General features: G+C 42.6%; 1 protein-coding gene across 1 annotated transcript in view; it reads right to left on the bottom strand.

Annotated features, from left to right (window-relative positions):
• The window catches only part of SDK1 (sidekick cell adhesion molecule 1), a 382,632-nt gene that overhangs the window by 70,396 nt on the left and 293,995 nt on the right, over positions 1-18,241 (bottom strand). The window contains exons 23-28 of the mRNA XM_054270739.1: positions 13,670-13,779; positions 11,105-11,255; positions 8,776-9,013; positions 2,914-3,029; positions 2,471-2,660; positions 464-562 (exon numbers count right to left, since the gene is read on the bottom strand). Coding sequence (XP_054126714.1) covers positions 464-562; positions 2,471-2,660; positions 2,914-3,029; positions 8,776-9,013; positions 11,105-11,255; positions 13,670-13,779 — 904 coding nt within the window. The remainder of the gene's footprint in view (positions 1-463; positions 563-2,470; positions 2,661-2,913; positions 3,030-8,775; positions 9,014-11,104; positions 11,256-13,669; positions 13,780-18,241) is intronic.

Genomic DNA, 18,241 nt, shown 5'->3' with positions numbered 1-18,241 from the left:
TATGTTTAAGTTGGAGCCTGCTTTGCTTATTTCCTGGCCACATCTCACAGTAGATATCAGGTAAAAGGTATATTTATGGGGGCCTTGGCTTTGCCAGGCCTAAACCATAACAGTCATCAAGTAGAAACAATCTACATGAGACCAATCAAAGATGCACCTGTTGCATTCCACAGCAGCAGATAGTTATTGTTTACATTTCATTTCTGAGGCCTCTCAGCTTCTCAGGAGAAAAATCCCAGCAAAAGTATTCTTCAGAAAATATGTCCATGACAATGAAAGCCCACAGCACAGAGCCCTGCAGACTGGTCCCCTCACCACAGCCCCTCAGCTGACAGCAGCACATTTTCTTTTCTTCAGCCAGAGATTTACTTATGTGCAAGGCAAAGGAAAAAACCCAACAGCTGTAGCTTGCTCTGATCTCCATCCCTCCACTCCCAGGCCGGGGTTTGCTGCTCTCCCTTACCCAGAATGATCCCGTTGGGCTCCTCGGGCGGCTGCCAGACGATGCGCACGGACGTCAGCCTCACCTCGGGGAACACCATCCTCACGGGGGGCCCGGGGGCTGCAAGGAACACAGAAAGCATGGAGCAAGCACTGCACACCACAGGGACCACAGCTGTGGCACCAAGGACTGCACATCACAGGGACCACAGCTTTTCTGCTCACCCCATACAGAATTACAACCTAAGCTGTAGCTCTCCGATAGTGGTTGGAAGCACCTGTGCATGTGCACAATATAATTTATTCTATATGTAAATATACATTCTGTCCATGGATAAAGGCCTCCAACACCCTCAGACACCAAACACATTAAAGACCAGTGCACCCTACACTGGATTTTTACTGCACCATGAGCTCTGAGCTCTGTAGGATTTTTCTCACTGCAGCACCACCTCTGGTGTAACTGAGAACACACTACGAAGCAAGACACCAAGCTGTCTTTACAGAGAGTTATATAGCTGAATCCATTTCATACCTGTTGGAATTCAATAATATCCCTTCCTTGTGTCATCAGCACCAGCTTTGAACTGCTTCCTGACTTTACATTTGCATTTTAAACACTGAGGTGTGAGCAGGAGAACCTGAGGCAGGTGAGAGGCACATTAACACAAATGGCGCTGACCAGCCCAGGTTCAAGAGGTGAGGAAATGCTAATTCATACATTACCATCCTTGAATTTTCCCCTTCAGCACAAATTCCACCTGCATTACTCCTGGTGATACTTTTAATTAAGTTGAGCCCAGAGGAGACACAACATATTTATGTCAGGGGTATGGAGATGGAAGAACAATTAGTTTCATTTGCCAACATGCACTTAAGCAGGGAACTGCTATAATGGGGTTATCCAAAACAAACAGTTTTAAGTATTTCTCATTACAGTCTGATATGTACATTTCATTGAGTGCTTTTCTCTCCCTGCAGAGTTCTGCTAACTGTAACTTTTCTTATTTTTCCTTTCAAAGAAAAGCCAGGTCCACACACAGGGAGTATGCTGAGAAAAAGGCTAAAAAAATGTCAGGGAGTTGTTGTCCCTGTTCCTGACCCCACATGCTCCCACTCCTTCCTCCCCTGCACTGCATGGAAAATGTGTTAAGTCAGAAGTTTGAATGTGTTTCCAGCCCAATCAAATTATCTTAATGAATTTATTTGTGTAAACCAATGTTTACTCCAGTATTACTTTGAAAAGATTTTGATGAGAGAGACTTCAACAGAAGCCTCTCACACTGATCTCAACCTATTTATTCCTGAAAAGGTGATGAAAGTAAAAGCAGTTTTAGCATCTGCAAAGCCCAAAAATATTTCAAGAATTGAACCAAATTTCTGTAGAATTCCATCAGCAGGAATGCTTCCACCACACCAGTGTGCTCAGGGAGTGCTTGCTTGGGTTCCTTCAGGAACCCAACTGCACTGGGAACCCCCTGGAAGTGCTGGAGGCAGCTGCAAAAGGAAGCTTGTAGGATCATCTTCCAAGGTCAATGCCTCATTCTTTTGGGGTTAAAAAAAAAAAAAGGAGAGTGGATTACTGAAGTTGCAAATTCCACCTCTTTGCTTCAGTCCAGTCTGACCCAGATTTGTTTATTGCTTTCAATTGCAGCACTTCTTTTTTTTTCCTAGCATGATTGAACTTCAATAGGAATTTATAATTGGTCTCTAAAATTGTCTTCAATAGAAATTATCTCCACCAAGCGACAGAGTTCAATATTAGAAGTTTTCTTCCTCTTCATTAGCTGCAGGGAAGGAGGAAAATAGGGGACACTGGTTTTCTGTGCTTTTGCCAGATTCTCAGCCCATGACCAATGGGATACTGCTGAGTTTAATACCAGGTTCAGCCAACATCCTTTGGGTTCAAAGCTGAAAAAAAAATCTCCCCAAAATCCAAATATTTGTTGCCCACACTTGCACCACTAGAAGAAATCTGCATTATAAGGTTGGATCAAATAAGATGGTTATTTTAAACCCTTAAACTCACCATCATCCTTGGTTCTCTCAGTCACTGCTGGGGAGCTGGGGACCCCATCCCCAATGCGGGTGAATGCCAGCACCTGGAGCTCGTAGAGGACAAACTTCCTCAGGCCTGAGAGCAGCACTGACTGCGTGTGGTTCCCCCTCACTGTCTGGCTCTTGGGCTCTGAGTCCAAATCCCTTGCTTTGTAAAGGATCTGCAGGATAAATGTGGATGAGACACAGAAGTTGCATGAGGAGTGGAGAGAGGGAGATTCCTCCTTATCACCCAGTACAAAATGAGATAACATTCACCAACTACCCCTTTCAAAGCCAGCACACTTCCTGTATCTTCTCCAGCTGACTTTGAACAATAAGACTATCCAGCAGGTGAATAATACATAACAAATACAAAATCATGTCCTGGTAATGCACTAAAAATCAGATGAGTGTGAAACTCCAGTTGCATACCTTGTAGCCCAGGATGAGACCATTCTGCTCAGACTCAGGAACTGCTGCCCAGGTCAGCAGGATCTGGGTTGAGCTCACAGCTTCAGCAGAGACATTCTCAGGAGGAGCAGAGGGAACTGGAACCACACAATATCACCAAAGAGCAGAAATAGGTCAGACATAGCAGAAAATTTTTTGCCATCTCCCTACCAGCCCAGGAATCTTCCAGGATCCCATAGAAGAGTATTCAGACCCAAAAGAGCTGGAATATGTTTTAGACAATCCCTTCTCTTCTTGTATTCATTCTACATCATCTTTATATTTCAGCCTGTCTCACAATTTCTTGCCAGTTCATCTCAGAAATGACAATGTTTGTAAAGAGCTAAATGTTTAATACTTATCAGTGTCTACAGACAGACAGTAAATATTGACAGCTATGAATAAATTTCAAATTCTATATATCTGCAGTAATTAGAACCAAGTTTAAATTCCTGGACTTCTCCAGAAGCCTATCCTCCAGTACTTCTTTACCATACCTTTTATTCCCTATGCCAAAACCCAGAACTCTCTCTGAATGTGAGTTTATCTTATAGCATGATCTGTTCTAACAAGAAGTTTTATGCCCCTGTGGCTTCCTATATTATCTGACAGGAAATTGTAACATCTTGTCTAGAGCTAGCAATGATTCCCCCCCTGGATAGCACTCCCACTTCAGTAAGAAGTTCTTTAACCTATGCAGCCTTTTGATGATGTGATAGCGCTCAACATTTGCAAGACATCAATTAGAGATGGATGCATTAACACCAGGAGTGTTTTCAGGGATTGATACGGTGTCAATGAGAGATGCCTATTTCATCTCAGTTGCTAAATTGGCTCTCATGAAACTGCAAACATCATTAGGACTGATGGCACAGGAACACTGTAATTTTCTCTGACTCCAGAGAAGAGCAAAGTTGCATTTTCCCATGCCATTAAAACTCAAAGTGCTGCAGAACCACACAACTGCAGCCTTTTGTAGGCAAGCTTAATAGCATGTCACGTTATGCAAGCAGGATGTGAGGCTATTTTTAAGAGTTCACATTTTATGCTGCCCTTTTGCATTTTTTCCCCATGGCATTTCCAGCATCTGAAGGGTACAATCTTTTCTAAAGCCTGCTACACCTGTCAGACCTCCAGAGAACATTCACCAAGTTATGTTACACAAGCACTTGGGGACAGTACAGCTTGATTAGGGCCTGAATATATCACAAAAAGCAGCCCAAAGCTCTGCCAAAGGAAAGCTTTCCTGGCTGTCCGAGTGAAAGAACAGATCTGCTGTTTTGGAGGCGAGCTCCTGAAGCTCCTAGCAACATGAATGAGATAATGAGTATGACACCAGAATTAATAAAAATGGAAAAATCCCACCCCCAAAACGTGGTACCCCCACCCCGGTGCACTCAAGGTTAACGGCAGAGATGGTAATTTCTGAAACAATTTCCCTGATGCTAATTATTTGGGGCATAAGAAACAGAGCACCATCACATGACACTGCAGCAGACTGAAATCCAATTTTTTCCCCCCTCCAACACAGAAGTGTCTTTTTTTTTTTAAAAAATCTTCTCCCAGATTTATCCCCCACAAGGATATAATTATGTTAAAGGAAAATAGATTGCCAGGAGCCATGAATGTCTTTGGATAGCTGCCATAACTTTATCTGTAGATCTTCACAAAGAGCTACTCCCACATGAATCACTCCTGGAGAGAGAAAGGGTGGAGGTGGGTCGCAAGAAACCAGGACGTGTAGAGGAAAGAAGCCCTTTCCAGCCACATTTATTTCTGTTTTATCTGGTTTGAGGCCTTTCAAAAGAGAAAAAGTTACTTTATTTTACAAATATTTATTTTCCTCTTTGATCAGCAGCCAGGAAGTCTCCTGAATCCATAGAAAGTAGAGAGGCTGTGCCCAGGCCAGCCCTGAGGGCATCCTGGCTTTGAGGTGAGGATGGTCACACTGCTGGTGGGGCACTGGACAGCTGACAAGGAGAGAAGGAAGTTCATTAGCTCAGACCTCTGTCAATTCCCAGTGACAGAGAAGCTGAATGCCCCCTCTCACTGGAAAGGAATCCAAGTCCAATGCCTGAATGGTAAAAATCCTTGTGTTCATTGAGCAAGCTTTAAATCTTCAGTCCTCACCTCAGTGTCGAGAATTTTGATTCTAATATGAATTCAGGAACTGCAAGTGATTTTATGGATCTTATTGTTGCCAGCCCTTTTATCAAGTAACAGACTCTGATCGACCCTTTAAGAATGAATTGAAAGGTAACCTTCATTTCTCTGACCCGTCTCCTCTCTCAGGAAGCTCTGATTCAAAGAAATTATAGTTTGCTAAGACTAATTAGTGAGTGAGGCACATAATCCCTCTTTCCTCTGCAAGCTCCCTTCTCTAATGCTGGTTTCCTTAAACTGTTGCACTGAAGACTTTGTTATAAGCTCCAAAAAGCTGAGTTCTCATTAGTAACCTGCAAGAACAGCACAGAAGCCAAGCAACAGTGTCCAAAAAAATCCCAGAGCATGAACAAAATGAACCGGAAACACTGAAACTAAACGATGAGCTAATCCAGCAAAGTGCCAGCACGGAGCACTTCACAAGATCAAACGTAGGAAATCACAGAGTTACTGGCACTTTGCACTGGAATGTCAATAACAGCTCAAGTTTTTAAGGTTATCCACTTTGGCATCTAAAATCATGCATCTTCTTTCTACATCTGACACAGCCACATCTGATGTACAGCAAATTATGTCGTTTTATGTCTCTAACTGGGCCAAGAGGAGGTTTTAATAAGCTAGTCTGTATTCTGGCTTTCTAGGAAAGCTAGAGAGTGGGATGCAGTGGTTTCTCTGCATTTTTGCAGCTCATTTAAGCTGCAATCCCTCGCTCTTTTTGAAAGCAAAAATTAAAGTGGCACATTGTATATCTGACATTGGCTAAGAAGTGCAAATTTCCAGCAAGGTTGATGGCAAAAGTAGCAGAGCTGCAGCACACATAAAATTAGGTACTGCAGGCCAAATCCTCAGCTTGTACAAATTCCCACAGTGACACTGGACCACATTTGAATTATCAAGAGATGCTCCATCACAGCACAGTAACTGCTCTGTGAAGGTCAGACTCCCAAGCACCGGGAGATTGATCCTTGCCATGGATGTGTGACCATGCTCCTACAGCAGCTCATCCTGTAAGACAAGTGTACACATTCATGTAGCTGAATATTAAGAGCACAAAATCCATTAAGGCACTGGGTTAGGTGTATCTCAGATGAATTTTTTTGAAAGCAACAGGGTCTGTATCTAAGAGGAAGCAGCCCTGCCAAGGTTGCTCTAATACATCAGATGCCTCTGCAATTTCTTGCTTTCTCTATATTGGACCTACTGTCGTTGTCAATTTATTGAGTGGAAACTGAGCTTGTTACTCTGCAGTTATTTTACACCGTAAAATTTAATGAGCTATTTAATTTCTAACATTACAAAAACATTTTGGATTGATAGAACCTGTCCTGTTTAAAAATCCTAATTCATCTCCCTCCACCTTCAGCTGCTTGCAGTCCTATCCCACATTTTCATTTTAGGAATTCTCAACTGTTTTTCAACCCAGTGTTACCAAAACCTACAGCATTATTTATTCCCTCATAGTTTCTTTGGTTTTTATTTGTTTTATATATTCAGGAGCTTCAGAAACCAGTGAGTACTTGTAATGACATGCCCCACTATTGTTGTTGGCATTTGTGCTCAGCTATCAGTGCTGTGATTGCACAAGCTAAAGCAAACAAATGCTCAAACAGAGCTTTATTTTCAATAAAGATTTTGGGCTCCAGTGATTGCACTGCCATCAGATACCATGACCTGGTTTAGTGCCTGGGCTCTACTCCTTATCTCCTTGGATGGCATAAAACATGGAACCAGGAGTTGTGCCAATGACGCACCTCATGATCCTGGCCAAGACACCTCTGGCCAGCTGTGTGGGATGGTTACAACCCCCAGCACCAGCAAACCAACTTTCCCTAAGACTCTGTGTCTATAAAACGGAGAAAGAAATATTTTGAAGTGCTTGGAGAACATAAGCGATAAATGGAATTTTTCTTATAGTTCCAAAGACGGACTTAAAAGTGCTTTGACCTTTCTCTCCAGCTTTAAATATCTTTTATTTGCATTTTAACCCCATTTGACTGTGCATACAGGTTAATTCCAGATTCCCTGAAGTGCTTTCATACAGTTTGCTGCTAAGCCAGCACATCTTGTATATTCTAAATCTAGGAAGATACAGCCAAAAGTCTGAGCCCTGACTTGCTCTATGCAAGAAATCAGATGTCAGTATCAAAGCAAACACATGGAGAAAACCAAACGAGTCCTTACGGCCCAGATCACAGCTTTGTGTTATTTTGATCCCAGGTTCTGTGTGCCTCCCACAATCAGTTTCAAGTCAACCTTCTCTTAATACTCCCAGAGAAAATGCCAGATCCACGCGTAACCTCTGATCTTTAGATGCTGAGCAAGAGCACTGCAATCCTAAGGTTTTATGAAATGACTTAATCTTAGTATTTACTACATTTCAAAAGAAGTGTTTGAAGAGCAGCGGAGAGGCGAAAGTGGAGGATGTGATATCTTTTTATTACGATACAGAACTGCTTTGTCTGGGTCGTGCTATCTCTAACTCCAGCACAAGCCTTCTTTAAAATACCTCTGGCAATCGCTTTGCAATTACTCCTTCCCAAAGAGCAACACTTCAATGGAGGGGGATGACTTTGTTTAGCTTTCTCCCTGGCTAGTTCAAAGCAGAGTTATCTGAACCAGCAGACCAAACCCTGCTGTGCCTGGTCTCGCTTCCCACCAAGGGAACACTGCGTGGTACACAGGGCACAGACATGCACACATCAGGCATGCACAGGATTAAATTCCAAAACTTCTTTAATGAAGAAAAATTGCAAAAACAACCAGGGAAAAAAAATCAGCATTGAACCTTGCACAAAGAAGTGTCATAAATAGATTTATTATTAAACTTTTCAACTGCATGTCATCCATTTTGTTGCTAACTTGCAACATAACTTTTCCATGTGCTTGTAGGGTAGGTCTGGAAATAAGTTTTGGGGAAGTCAACAGCTAGAGAGCAGCTTTTCAGTATCTACCTTCACTGCTCTCCTGAGCTAACAGTAATTTACTGTTGCCTGAGAGTGACAGCTTCCTTCTGATATTTGAAGTCTCTGTGCCTGCCTGGACAATTCAGCTCAACAATACAGCCCTGCTGCTCCAGGTCTGTGAGCAGGTTATGTCTACACAGCCTTGTACACACAATTTTGGAAGGCAGGTTTGAAAATGTGCCATCAGAAGCTCAGGTAATTATTTTATTTCTCTCTGGGTAATCAGCTCTCTAACATGACTTGTGCCTTTTAGAATTATTTGGTGCTTGAAATGAAATTTCAGGTAACCACAGCTGTGAGAAAATGTGCTTCAAGCTAAAAGCAGATGGGGAAAAGGGGAGGATTAGGGAAAATAGGGTACTGGGGAGGAAGAGGAGGCATGAGAGAGCATCTCAGCCAGAAAAGTCTTTATACAAGCTTCTCCTTGTGCTGTCCACACTGAGGCAGAAATAGGGAGAGGTTGTTCTGTTTGCTTTAAATAAAAAACCTGAAGGTTTGTGCATAAAAGCAAGGTAGGAATAAAAAAAGAGAAATAACCCTTCAAATATCTGTATGTCTTTTTGCCTGCAGTGCATCTCAAGATGGTTTTTTCGAAATTTAATTTCAGATTTCACAGTTCAGCAAGCAGAAAACCCCACCCAACACTAAAACACTGAACTAAAAAATTAAAATCTGAAGAAAAGCGCAGAAAGTGATGAATTTCTGTGCTTGGACTCACCCGACTCCCGCGTGCGGCCTCTGACGGCCTCGCTCCAGGGCCCGGCGCCGATGGCGTTGAAGGCCTGGACCTGCAGTTCGTACTCGGTCCACTCCTGCAGCTCCTCCAGCGTGCACTCCCGCGCCAGGCGGTCGGGCAGCACCTTCAGCAGCGCTGGGGAAGGCAGGTCCACGCGCCACGCCCGGATCCTGTACCCCACAGACTCGGGGTTCCCGTTGTACTGCGTGTCGGGGAGCGGCTGCCCAGGGACAGGAAACACAACAGCCCCGTCAGACACATGGCCAGAGCTGGGAACCGACCCCAGCTGCTCCTCAGGAGGGGCACAAGTAAAAAAATATACAACAAAAAACCCCAGGACCCAATGGTGATAAAACACCTGCAGAGCTTAGGACTTTCTTAATGAGCGTCACCATGAAAAATCTCAATGGGCTGCCACAATTGTCCATATTTTTGTCTCTAGGTTAAGGGACAGAGATGAGAAATAAAGAGCACAATTATTGTTCTTCATTACATAGTTCAGCTTGCCACAAGGTTCTGTTCCTGAACCCATGTGCAGCCCATAGCAAGGCAAAAATGATCAAGAGGTTGATTTTCTGGTTTATGCTTCATGATCTCTATGTTTCTGCATTGCTTGGAATTTTTCTTTTGATTTTTTTACCTTAATTTTGAGCCAAGTAGGTTTGCTCACAAAACCAAGCCCTTTGCTGTGGGTGTATCAACAGAGATGATATGAATACAATATATTTCAGAGCTTTGTGATTAATTATGGAAATGAATGATAAATTGCTGAAGCATGTGACAAATTCATTTATCGTACATTTTTTGCTTTTTTTTTACTGACTCTCTGCCTACTCATTTATCAGTAGAGATTCATTCTAGTATTCTAACTCCCCAAGCAATTTCAGAGATTAAAATATGAAATAATTAGCCTACTTCACGAAGTTTGGAGTTTTTCTGCTGTAAAACTAACTACACGATGCCACGGATGGCTGAGATTCAGTTCTGATTCACTGGGAAAGCTGGATACACATTAACATTTCACAGCTTAGAAGACTCTACCCCGCAGGCATGCAGGGCTAGAAGCGTGACCCTCATTCTGCAGGAAGGGAGGAATCCCCAGCTCCCAGGGGAAAACAGATTCACCTGCAGGTCTTGAAATAAAAGACATTAAACACTTTCAAATATTGATGTTATTAAGCATGAAAAGCGTTTATCAGGTCATTTTTAGCTGTGGCTCTTGCTTCTCCTGAACCCAGCAGTTTGACTCATGGAAAACAGGCTTTCAGGCAGCACAATCAATGTTTTAAAGACTCTTAAAACAACCTGGAATTAATTTTGATGGAAGATATGTAGGCCTGGATACAGTACCAACGTGGGCATGATATTCACACAGAAAAGCCATGACAGAATTGTGTGGGGCCTCTCAAAGGGACTGCAATGGCTCTTCTGTGGGTAGTGAGGTGACACCTTCAAGCTTCAGGTTTTGGTCTGGCAAGGTTCAGCATTAAGTGCAGTGTCCTGTTGAGAAACTCAAATGATTCCTTTCCAACAGGAGAAAAACCCTCTTGTTCCCAGCCTGATTTTGACTTGCAGCCATAATGAGTTTATGCATGGAAAAGCTAACATTTGGGCAAAAGGAAACCTGTGCTTCATCAACTTCACACCACAGTAACCCCGGTGGAAAACTCTGCCTAACAGGGGTGAAGAAAAACCATTTTGGAGCAGGTTAATTGCCAAGTAAATCCCAACGTGGCAACTCTGCAGGTAACTGAGATGGGTAAAGGGGCACAGCGATGTCAGCAATTGCCGCATCTTCGCAATTAATCATTTATCTCTGCATTTTAGCGCATAATTCCACACCGATTCAGCTAAATCTAATCTTCCCACAGGGGTGCCAGCCTCGCTGCTGCTGCACCACAGCTCTGAGAACCACAGGATGCTGCCCATGGCTGGGGTGCACCTTCTGGGGACCGTTTTGTACAGAGCAAACAACCGAGCCCTGGAAAGCGGCAAATTGGCTTGAGCGCCCCGTCCCTGCCCTATGCGTTGACCCAGACTGTGGTCCTGGAGCTCCTCAAAGCCAAGCTTTTACACACAGCCACATTCCCCTGATGAAGTGGCAGAAACAGTGGCAGTAGGCAATTTATTTGATTAATAAGGCACTTAAGGCAAGGCTCAGATTTCCGACTAGTCTGGAAAAGGAAACAATTTGGCTGTTGCTCCTCTGCGCTGAACGCGATGAGGAGGAGGAGGAGGCGCTTTGGGGAGGGCTGCCCTGGCCCTGGGGGAGCATCCCCATCTCCATCCCCACGTCCCTCGAGCTGCTCACCACCCATCGCAGCCACAGGCTGGTCTCGCTGGCCGTGCGCACGGTGACGCTGCCGGGGGCCACGTCCGGCGGCGCCTGCAGGGTCTGGATGACCCTCGAGGGCTGGCTCAGGGGGCTGGGGCCCACCACGTTCACCTGCCGCATCCGGAACCTGCAGCAAGGGGGGAAAAATGCAGAGATGTCACCGTCAGGGCTCAGGGAATGCTCCCCTGCTTCTCCAGGGAGGGAGGACGGGTGGAAAAATACAAATTAGCGGCTTTCGAAACGTTCCGCAAAGGTCGCTGCACGCGGGTCCCCTTTGTATTCACTGCTGAATGCTTGATGGTAACTGCTTCCAGATCCTCTCAGGTATTTAAAAAATGAAAATGAGATTAGCTTAGGGTCTATTAGAAACTTAGGTATTTGTGTGAGAAATTTATGTTAATTATACCAAGCCTGATGAGCTTATGCTGGCAGTAAGTGATTTTCTCTGGTGATGCTTATACAATACATTCAGAAAGGTATTAAAATATCAAATTTCAGATAGTCTCATTCCCTGTCAATATAAAAAATATACTGGTGATAACATTTCCCCTCAATTACGTGTTGAAAGAGGCTGATTTATCCCTGTGTTGCATTTTCAGCCTTCCTGCACAAGAAAGATTAAGTTATTTAATATGGATATGCATCTTTAAAAATACCCTGTCTGCTTGAAACCATCTCTTCTACAATAGAAATCCTTATTGGGTCACAAAAGATTTAGGGAAATCTTTTTTTTAACAAGGAGCACCACATAATTAAGATGTGCTGTATATTTCAGATACTCTCACCCATCACAAGCAACTGGAAGCACCCAGCACTTGCACATAAATACATGACCTGCTCATATGAAACCCTTAATTTTTGGACCTAATGACTGAGCTTGGGAAAAGGATGAGCCAGTGAACACAGCAGTGTTTATTTACCTGCTCTGATCTCCCTCCAAAGTGCACTGAAGGAAACACATTAAACAAATACTGTCCTGATTTCACCCTCAAACACTGGCCCAAAATATAGAAAAGAAGACTGGCCTGTAAAGAAGTGCTCTGATAATCAGCTCTCACCACGCATTTCCTCAGTGAGCAATGACTGAACTGTTCAGGAGACAACAAAATCCATTTGGCAACAGCTTTCTAGGTTTCAAAAATTTGTATAAAATTGGTCAAGACTGAAGCAAAACCAAAAAAGTTCCTATCTTTGCATGCAGGAGAGACAAAAAATAAGCAAAATTCAAGGAACTGCCTTGAAATGAAAAGTCAAAGGGAAGTGGATGTGTGAAAGATTCCAGCATAAGTGGGACCATTCTAGAATTTAATGAATACAAGAGGAAAATGAGGAGATGTAAGAATAAAATAAACCAAAAAGTTTAACAACTGGGGAAAAAACAATCAGCCCAGATTTCTCATATTCCTCATTATTTGCTATCCCAAAAATGTTTCTCCATGCATGTATCTGGGTGTGCAAGTTTTCCTTACTCTTCATGGACAGTGAAGGTTGAACTGTGGTACAACCAACACTTACTTGCTCATCCCTGCCTTTTCAGCTTTAGGATCTCTCTTTATGAGGAGAGCAAAATCCTCTTAACCTGAAGATAATTTTCCTAAACCTCTGCACCATAAATCTCTACTTAAGTTCAAAAAAATTTTCAAAGACCTTTTAGTAAAACATTTAGCTCTGGAAGATGAGGTTTAAAACACTTCAGTGGAGAGTTAGTGAGAAATTCAATATGTTGCTAAGTTTGTGACCAAGGGAGAAAAATTACATGCCAGCACTGAGTCAGTTGTAAATTACATGAGCTCTCCTTGGTTGCACCTACTCCTGGCTTACAACAGCACATGGGTTAGTTAATAGCCCCTTCAGCCAGCACAAAATGGACAAGTTTCTGGAGTACTGATTTAACACTTGCCACTGGATTTCCTTTCCACCAGCCTCTACATTAGCAAGCTGGATCATGAAAGTATTTTTCATCAGGGCTGAGCACCTCAAATTCTCCAGTCTTGTCTATACCACAGCATCACTTGGATTAGATTGATTTAAAAATCAATCTCGTTTAACTGGGGTGCACCCACAATGCAGAGTCACCTCAATCAGTTTAGGCATTGCTTATATCTATTAAGCTTAACTTGGTAAATTCCTATAAACAAAGGTTTCATCTAACTGATGTTACCAAATTAAGTTAAATCAATAAAGAGATGCTTAAGCTGATGCAAATATGTAATTACAGGTTTGCACCAGTTTAACCACGATTGATTTGTCACTGGCTGATGTTCCACTGGTGCTCTCTTCAGGGAAGGAAGTCACAGGATAGCAGCTACTTGTAAAGGTGTCTCACTGAGCATTTGAATTTCCTTCTCAACTGGATTTTATGTGAATTACAATTAACAATATCAGATTGGTAATTTTAAGTATAACCTATGAAAACAAAAAAGCTTTTCCCTTTTGTTCAGATTATAAAGCTCAGCCAGATGTTTCTGAACAGGAAAGCTGCTTCATGCTGCTATTTACTCTTTTTTTTCCACGTTGCAGAGAATTACCTGCTGTTCTTACCTGTAATGAGTGTAGGGAATGAGGTTTGGTACCTCCAGCATCTGAGCATCAGGTTCATTCTCCACCTCATGAAGAGTCACCCATTCTTCTTCATCACCCAGCACACCAACCTGTACAAGGGAGAGGTTAGAAGGAATACAAAGTAGGTTATATATATGTAATACATATAATCTCTTTTACAATGTGTGTCATCACAGCACTGAAAGCACAAATGCTGTTATACACATTTTTCAGTTCATACTAATTTTTATATGACTAGTTATTTGTAAAGAGAAAAACCCAGCCAAGTTAGCCAAGTCTCCTTGTACCTGATGGGAGTTCACTGGATCCTGTGATAAGATCCATTCCAGAAAAAACACCATGAGAGCAATAATACCCTGTTCAATCTTCCTGCCACAATACAAAAGTATCAAGTAGTAATATAAGAGAATGAAAAATAGCCTTGATAATAACTCGCAGGAACTGATGCATACTAAGTAAGTCTCAATGGAGGCAAAATGCCATGGAAATGAAGACAGAGAAACAAGAACAAAGTCAAGGAACAAAAGTGTTTTAACCTCATCTGCTGCTCTGCACTTAGACCAGACTTTTCCATGAGCAACCCTTTGTAGTAATTAATCACAACATGTTGCCCAACATGGGCCCTCAGCCACAGCAGAGTTAGAAGGGACTAAACACTGATGAGAATTGAGCATTGCTTTCTATGCAGCTTTCTGGAGATTAAATGAAGATGAATCAGGACTTAAAAGGAAACCAACAGGGAATGAGAGAGGCCAGAGCCTGACCTGGAGGATGCAGCAGACGTGGGCAGGGCTGTGCCTGTGCCATGGGATGAGTGTGGAGAAGGGGAGAAGAGAAGGGCTGGATGGCTGGGTTTCACTTTGGAGATTTGCAGGTGCTGAAACCCAGGGGAGCTCAGGCAAGGCCCCTGGAATAATCCCCCAGCACTGAGCATGTTCCTCTGGTGTTCCAACACCACAAAGGGTGGGTGCAGCCCAATTCCCTCACCCTGGTACCCACAGTCAGGGCTGAAGGGTGCAGAGGGCACCTGGGCAGCTCTTCCTTCAGAGTCTATTCACAGATTTAACATCCACGAAGGCACCTTATCCCTTTTTAACCTACTGACACCATCTATTCCCACAGGCTGCTGTGGCAACAATTCAAGAAGCTCACAACCCACTGTGTAAAGAGCCATTTCCTTTAATCTTTTTTAAACAGATCCCTTGCAAGTTCTGTGTGTGAGTTACAGCCGCAGACACTGTCAAACACTCGACAGGCACCACAGCCCCAAGTATCTCACATACCCTGAGTACTTCAAATAGAAAATTAGGTTTCATTCACTCTTTTCTTTTTTTTCCTCCCTTCAGAAGAAGCAGCCTGATTTATTTATAGATGTTTTAGTTCTTTGCTCACCCAGGACTTGATGTGCTGCATATTTATGTTTGTGCACGAAGAAATGACACAAAGAAAATTAGGCCAGAGAAGTAAGTTCTGCATTGTACTGTGGAAAGAAGCCTCTCTAATCTTCCCAGCAGAACACTGATCCCATGGAGGATGTGGCTGGACAGGTCTTGATGGGCCTTTCAGACTTGTTGGGGGATCAAGGTCACTGCCATAGACTAAACAACATATAAAATAGATGGTAGTGAAAATTATGGACCTTTTAAAATTCCCAGTCCTAACTAAGCTCCATAAATATTAGTGAAGCCCATGGATGTGGAAGCTGAAGGAAAACAAGTTGAGATGGGTCTGCATGGTAAAACATAACATCCCTAAACTGAACCTGCAGAACAAAAAATTGATAGAGAGATTTAAAAGAAAAAAAAAAGCCCTACACAAACAAAGAAAGAATGACAGTGTTGATTTCAGTCAAGGAAACAGAGAACGCTTTTTATTAAATGAATTGTCTATTAATACTGTAGGAAGTCTATAGTAAATGCTTATTTTTGCAAATTTTGCACGTAACAGCATTACCTCCAAGTGCTGCAGTAATTGTATAGCAACAATCCACAGTGCTCTGGAGGCTGCAAATAATCTCCAGTGGTGACTAAGTTGTCTTTTTTGTATTCTAAGAGCAGTAAGAGCTTTTTAAAATATTTCTTACCTAACAAAATAATGAGAGAGAAAAAAAAAAGGGCCCACAGGTTGCAATTGCTGTGCAGAGCAGGCAGGTCATTAATACACATTAAGGACCACAAGGCCCAGCAGGGATGACATTGTCTCAGTGAGACAGTTTCTGGTGGGCTGCAAAGGTGGAAATATTAAGGATTTTGTACTAGGTCCGTGTTGCTTGGAAGAAGTTTCATTTATTTATTTAATACATATATGTATGTACTCTCAGAAGTGAGCCTTAGAAGAAAACCTTCAGTGATGGACTTTATATTTTTAACTTCCCCAAAATCTATAGCAGATTCCAAGTTTCAGGCTGTGGAAGGAAAAGGAAACTATTTTTGCTGAAACACTCTGATGTCAGATCAGAGGAAACTTATCAGTTTCAAGAATCAGAGTACAAAGGGATTCCCACGGGGCAGAGAGAACCACGGGCACTGGTTGGGATAAAAGAGTCCTTTGAGGGGCAGGAGAGCCCACTCTGAGCCGCTCTGCAGAACATCAAGTGAAGTTAAAGGCTTTTCTTTCTTGTAGCTGTTTTTTTGGATAACAGTGTATGCACACTTCAGAGCAGGATGGTGTTTGTTGACAGATCACACACGCCCGTGGGTGCTTTGTTTTGGGAGGCAGATGAGGCACCAGCTGCTTTTCTGTTACCATCAGCAGAAAAACTCCTCGAGGAACACACTCTGCACCTTCCCTGTGCCACGGGGCCACAGCCCCCAGGGACCCCAGCACTGCCACAATAAACACACCTCTGTGCCCTGAGACACTTCACAGAATGCTCAATAACCACCAGCCATCACTGCTCAGCACATATTCACTGCCATCCCTCAGCTGCTCCCAAGGCAATACATCCAATAAAAGGCCATATTCCTTCATTATTGCAGAAATGAGACAGTGTAAAACAATATTGGGAGTGATGTCAGAGCCTTTTGCTTCTCCATGGATTAGTTTCTCCACTTCCTAAAAGGAAAATGTTACATATTTTATAAAATGACTCAACATATTCTGATGAGCATGAGCAAAGTTGCAGAATTCTGACTTTAAAAAGAAAACCCAAAACATTCAAATTTGGCATGAAAAAATCATGTATATAAGACAGAAACGCCTCCAAAACTCCAGCTATGAAGTACTAACTGCAGGAAAGGCAAACACAATGTTCTTGTACATAAAAGAGGTAGCCCTTGTCCTGCTATAGTTCAGGATGTGCCAGAGTTTTCGTTTTAGAGCTCCATAACTCACACATTTGAAATCGCTCTGGGAGAAATTCGGTTCAGGTGATGTCAGCCCCGGTGCAATTTTTTTTCTTACTAAATCCTTACATCGATTCAGCCATTTTTGATTTAGAGATTGTCAAGGGCATAAAACTGTCAGAGTTTCAGACACTTTATTTACCAGCTCTGAAGTGAAAACGACACCCGGAGAATCACCTGGTGCAAAGGATGAATCCTATCTGGGTCACTGGCGTCACCCACAAAACCACACAAATTCAAGGCTAAAGTTGCAACTTCTTTCCCAACTCACGGCTTTAGAAGGCAACAGAGAGATAATACTTTAAAGGTTTTACCACTTTGAAACTCTGCTCCTGCTCACCATGACATTCATACAAAAACCTTTCTAAAAACAGCAGAAAGGCTTTAAGCAAAAACTCTCTATAATAGCCCATACACTCCTGGCTCCAGGAAATGTGATGCCTCTTCAGAAACAGCTTTCAGCCATTCTGCAGGTCTTGTGCTGCCTGCAAATAATGTTAATCACCAGAAAAACACACCTGACTGGGCAGAAGCTACCCCAGATTCTGTAATCAGCTCGATGGTGTGGACTGAGCACCCACCAAGGCACAGCCAGGGCGGGTTGAAAATGGGTCACCCTCAAGGTCCCTTCCAACCCAAACCATTCCATGATCAACTTAGACACATTTTTCCTGAAAAAAAAAAACCCAGGAAAAAATCCAACAAAAGAAAAAACTGGGCTGCAACTGCCAGAGAGCACAAACATGAAACTACATGAACACCAGCAGGGATTTGTAGTCATTCTTGGCTGAAAATTGCAAAAAAAAAAAAAAGTCAGCAATATATGCTTGAACTGCATCTGAGAGAACAGGATGGCTAGAAGGATTTCTTGAAATTTTTTGTAGGGGAACAAGTTACCTGTGAGTGTCAATGCCACAAGGCAGGGGGACTGCTGGTCCCTCTGAACAAGGGTCAGTGGAACCTTTATACTGCATTTGAGCCTCATCCCTTTAATTTATACTCTATGTAATACTCAAAAAATGTTAGAAGTATTTTTTAAACAGCATTGGTACATTTTTATATTTCTCTGTTTTGAAATCCAGTTTCCTCCAGTCCTGAGTCTAGATAAAATGATGGAAAAGAAACAATCTAGTGATTTTTTAAAAATCCCTTCAAAAGTACAGAATGTACTTTCACTAGAAACACAGAAATGGGATTTTTAATGCTT

This window comes from Melozone crissalis, unplaced genomic scaffold (assembly GCF_028551555.1).
Source record: "Melozone crissalis strain CALT ecotype California unplaced genomic scaffold, PUWL_Pcris_2 ptg000012l_1, whole genome shotgun sequence".
Classification (NCBI taxonomy): domain Eukaryota; kingdom Metazoa; phylum Chordata; class Aves; order Passeriformes; family Passerellidae; genus Melozone; species Melozone crissalis.
Note: the sequence above shows the minus strand (reverse complement) of the source record. Positions and strands in the feature narration are given on the sequence as shown.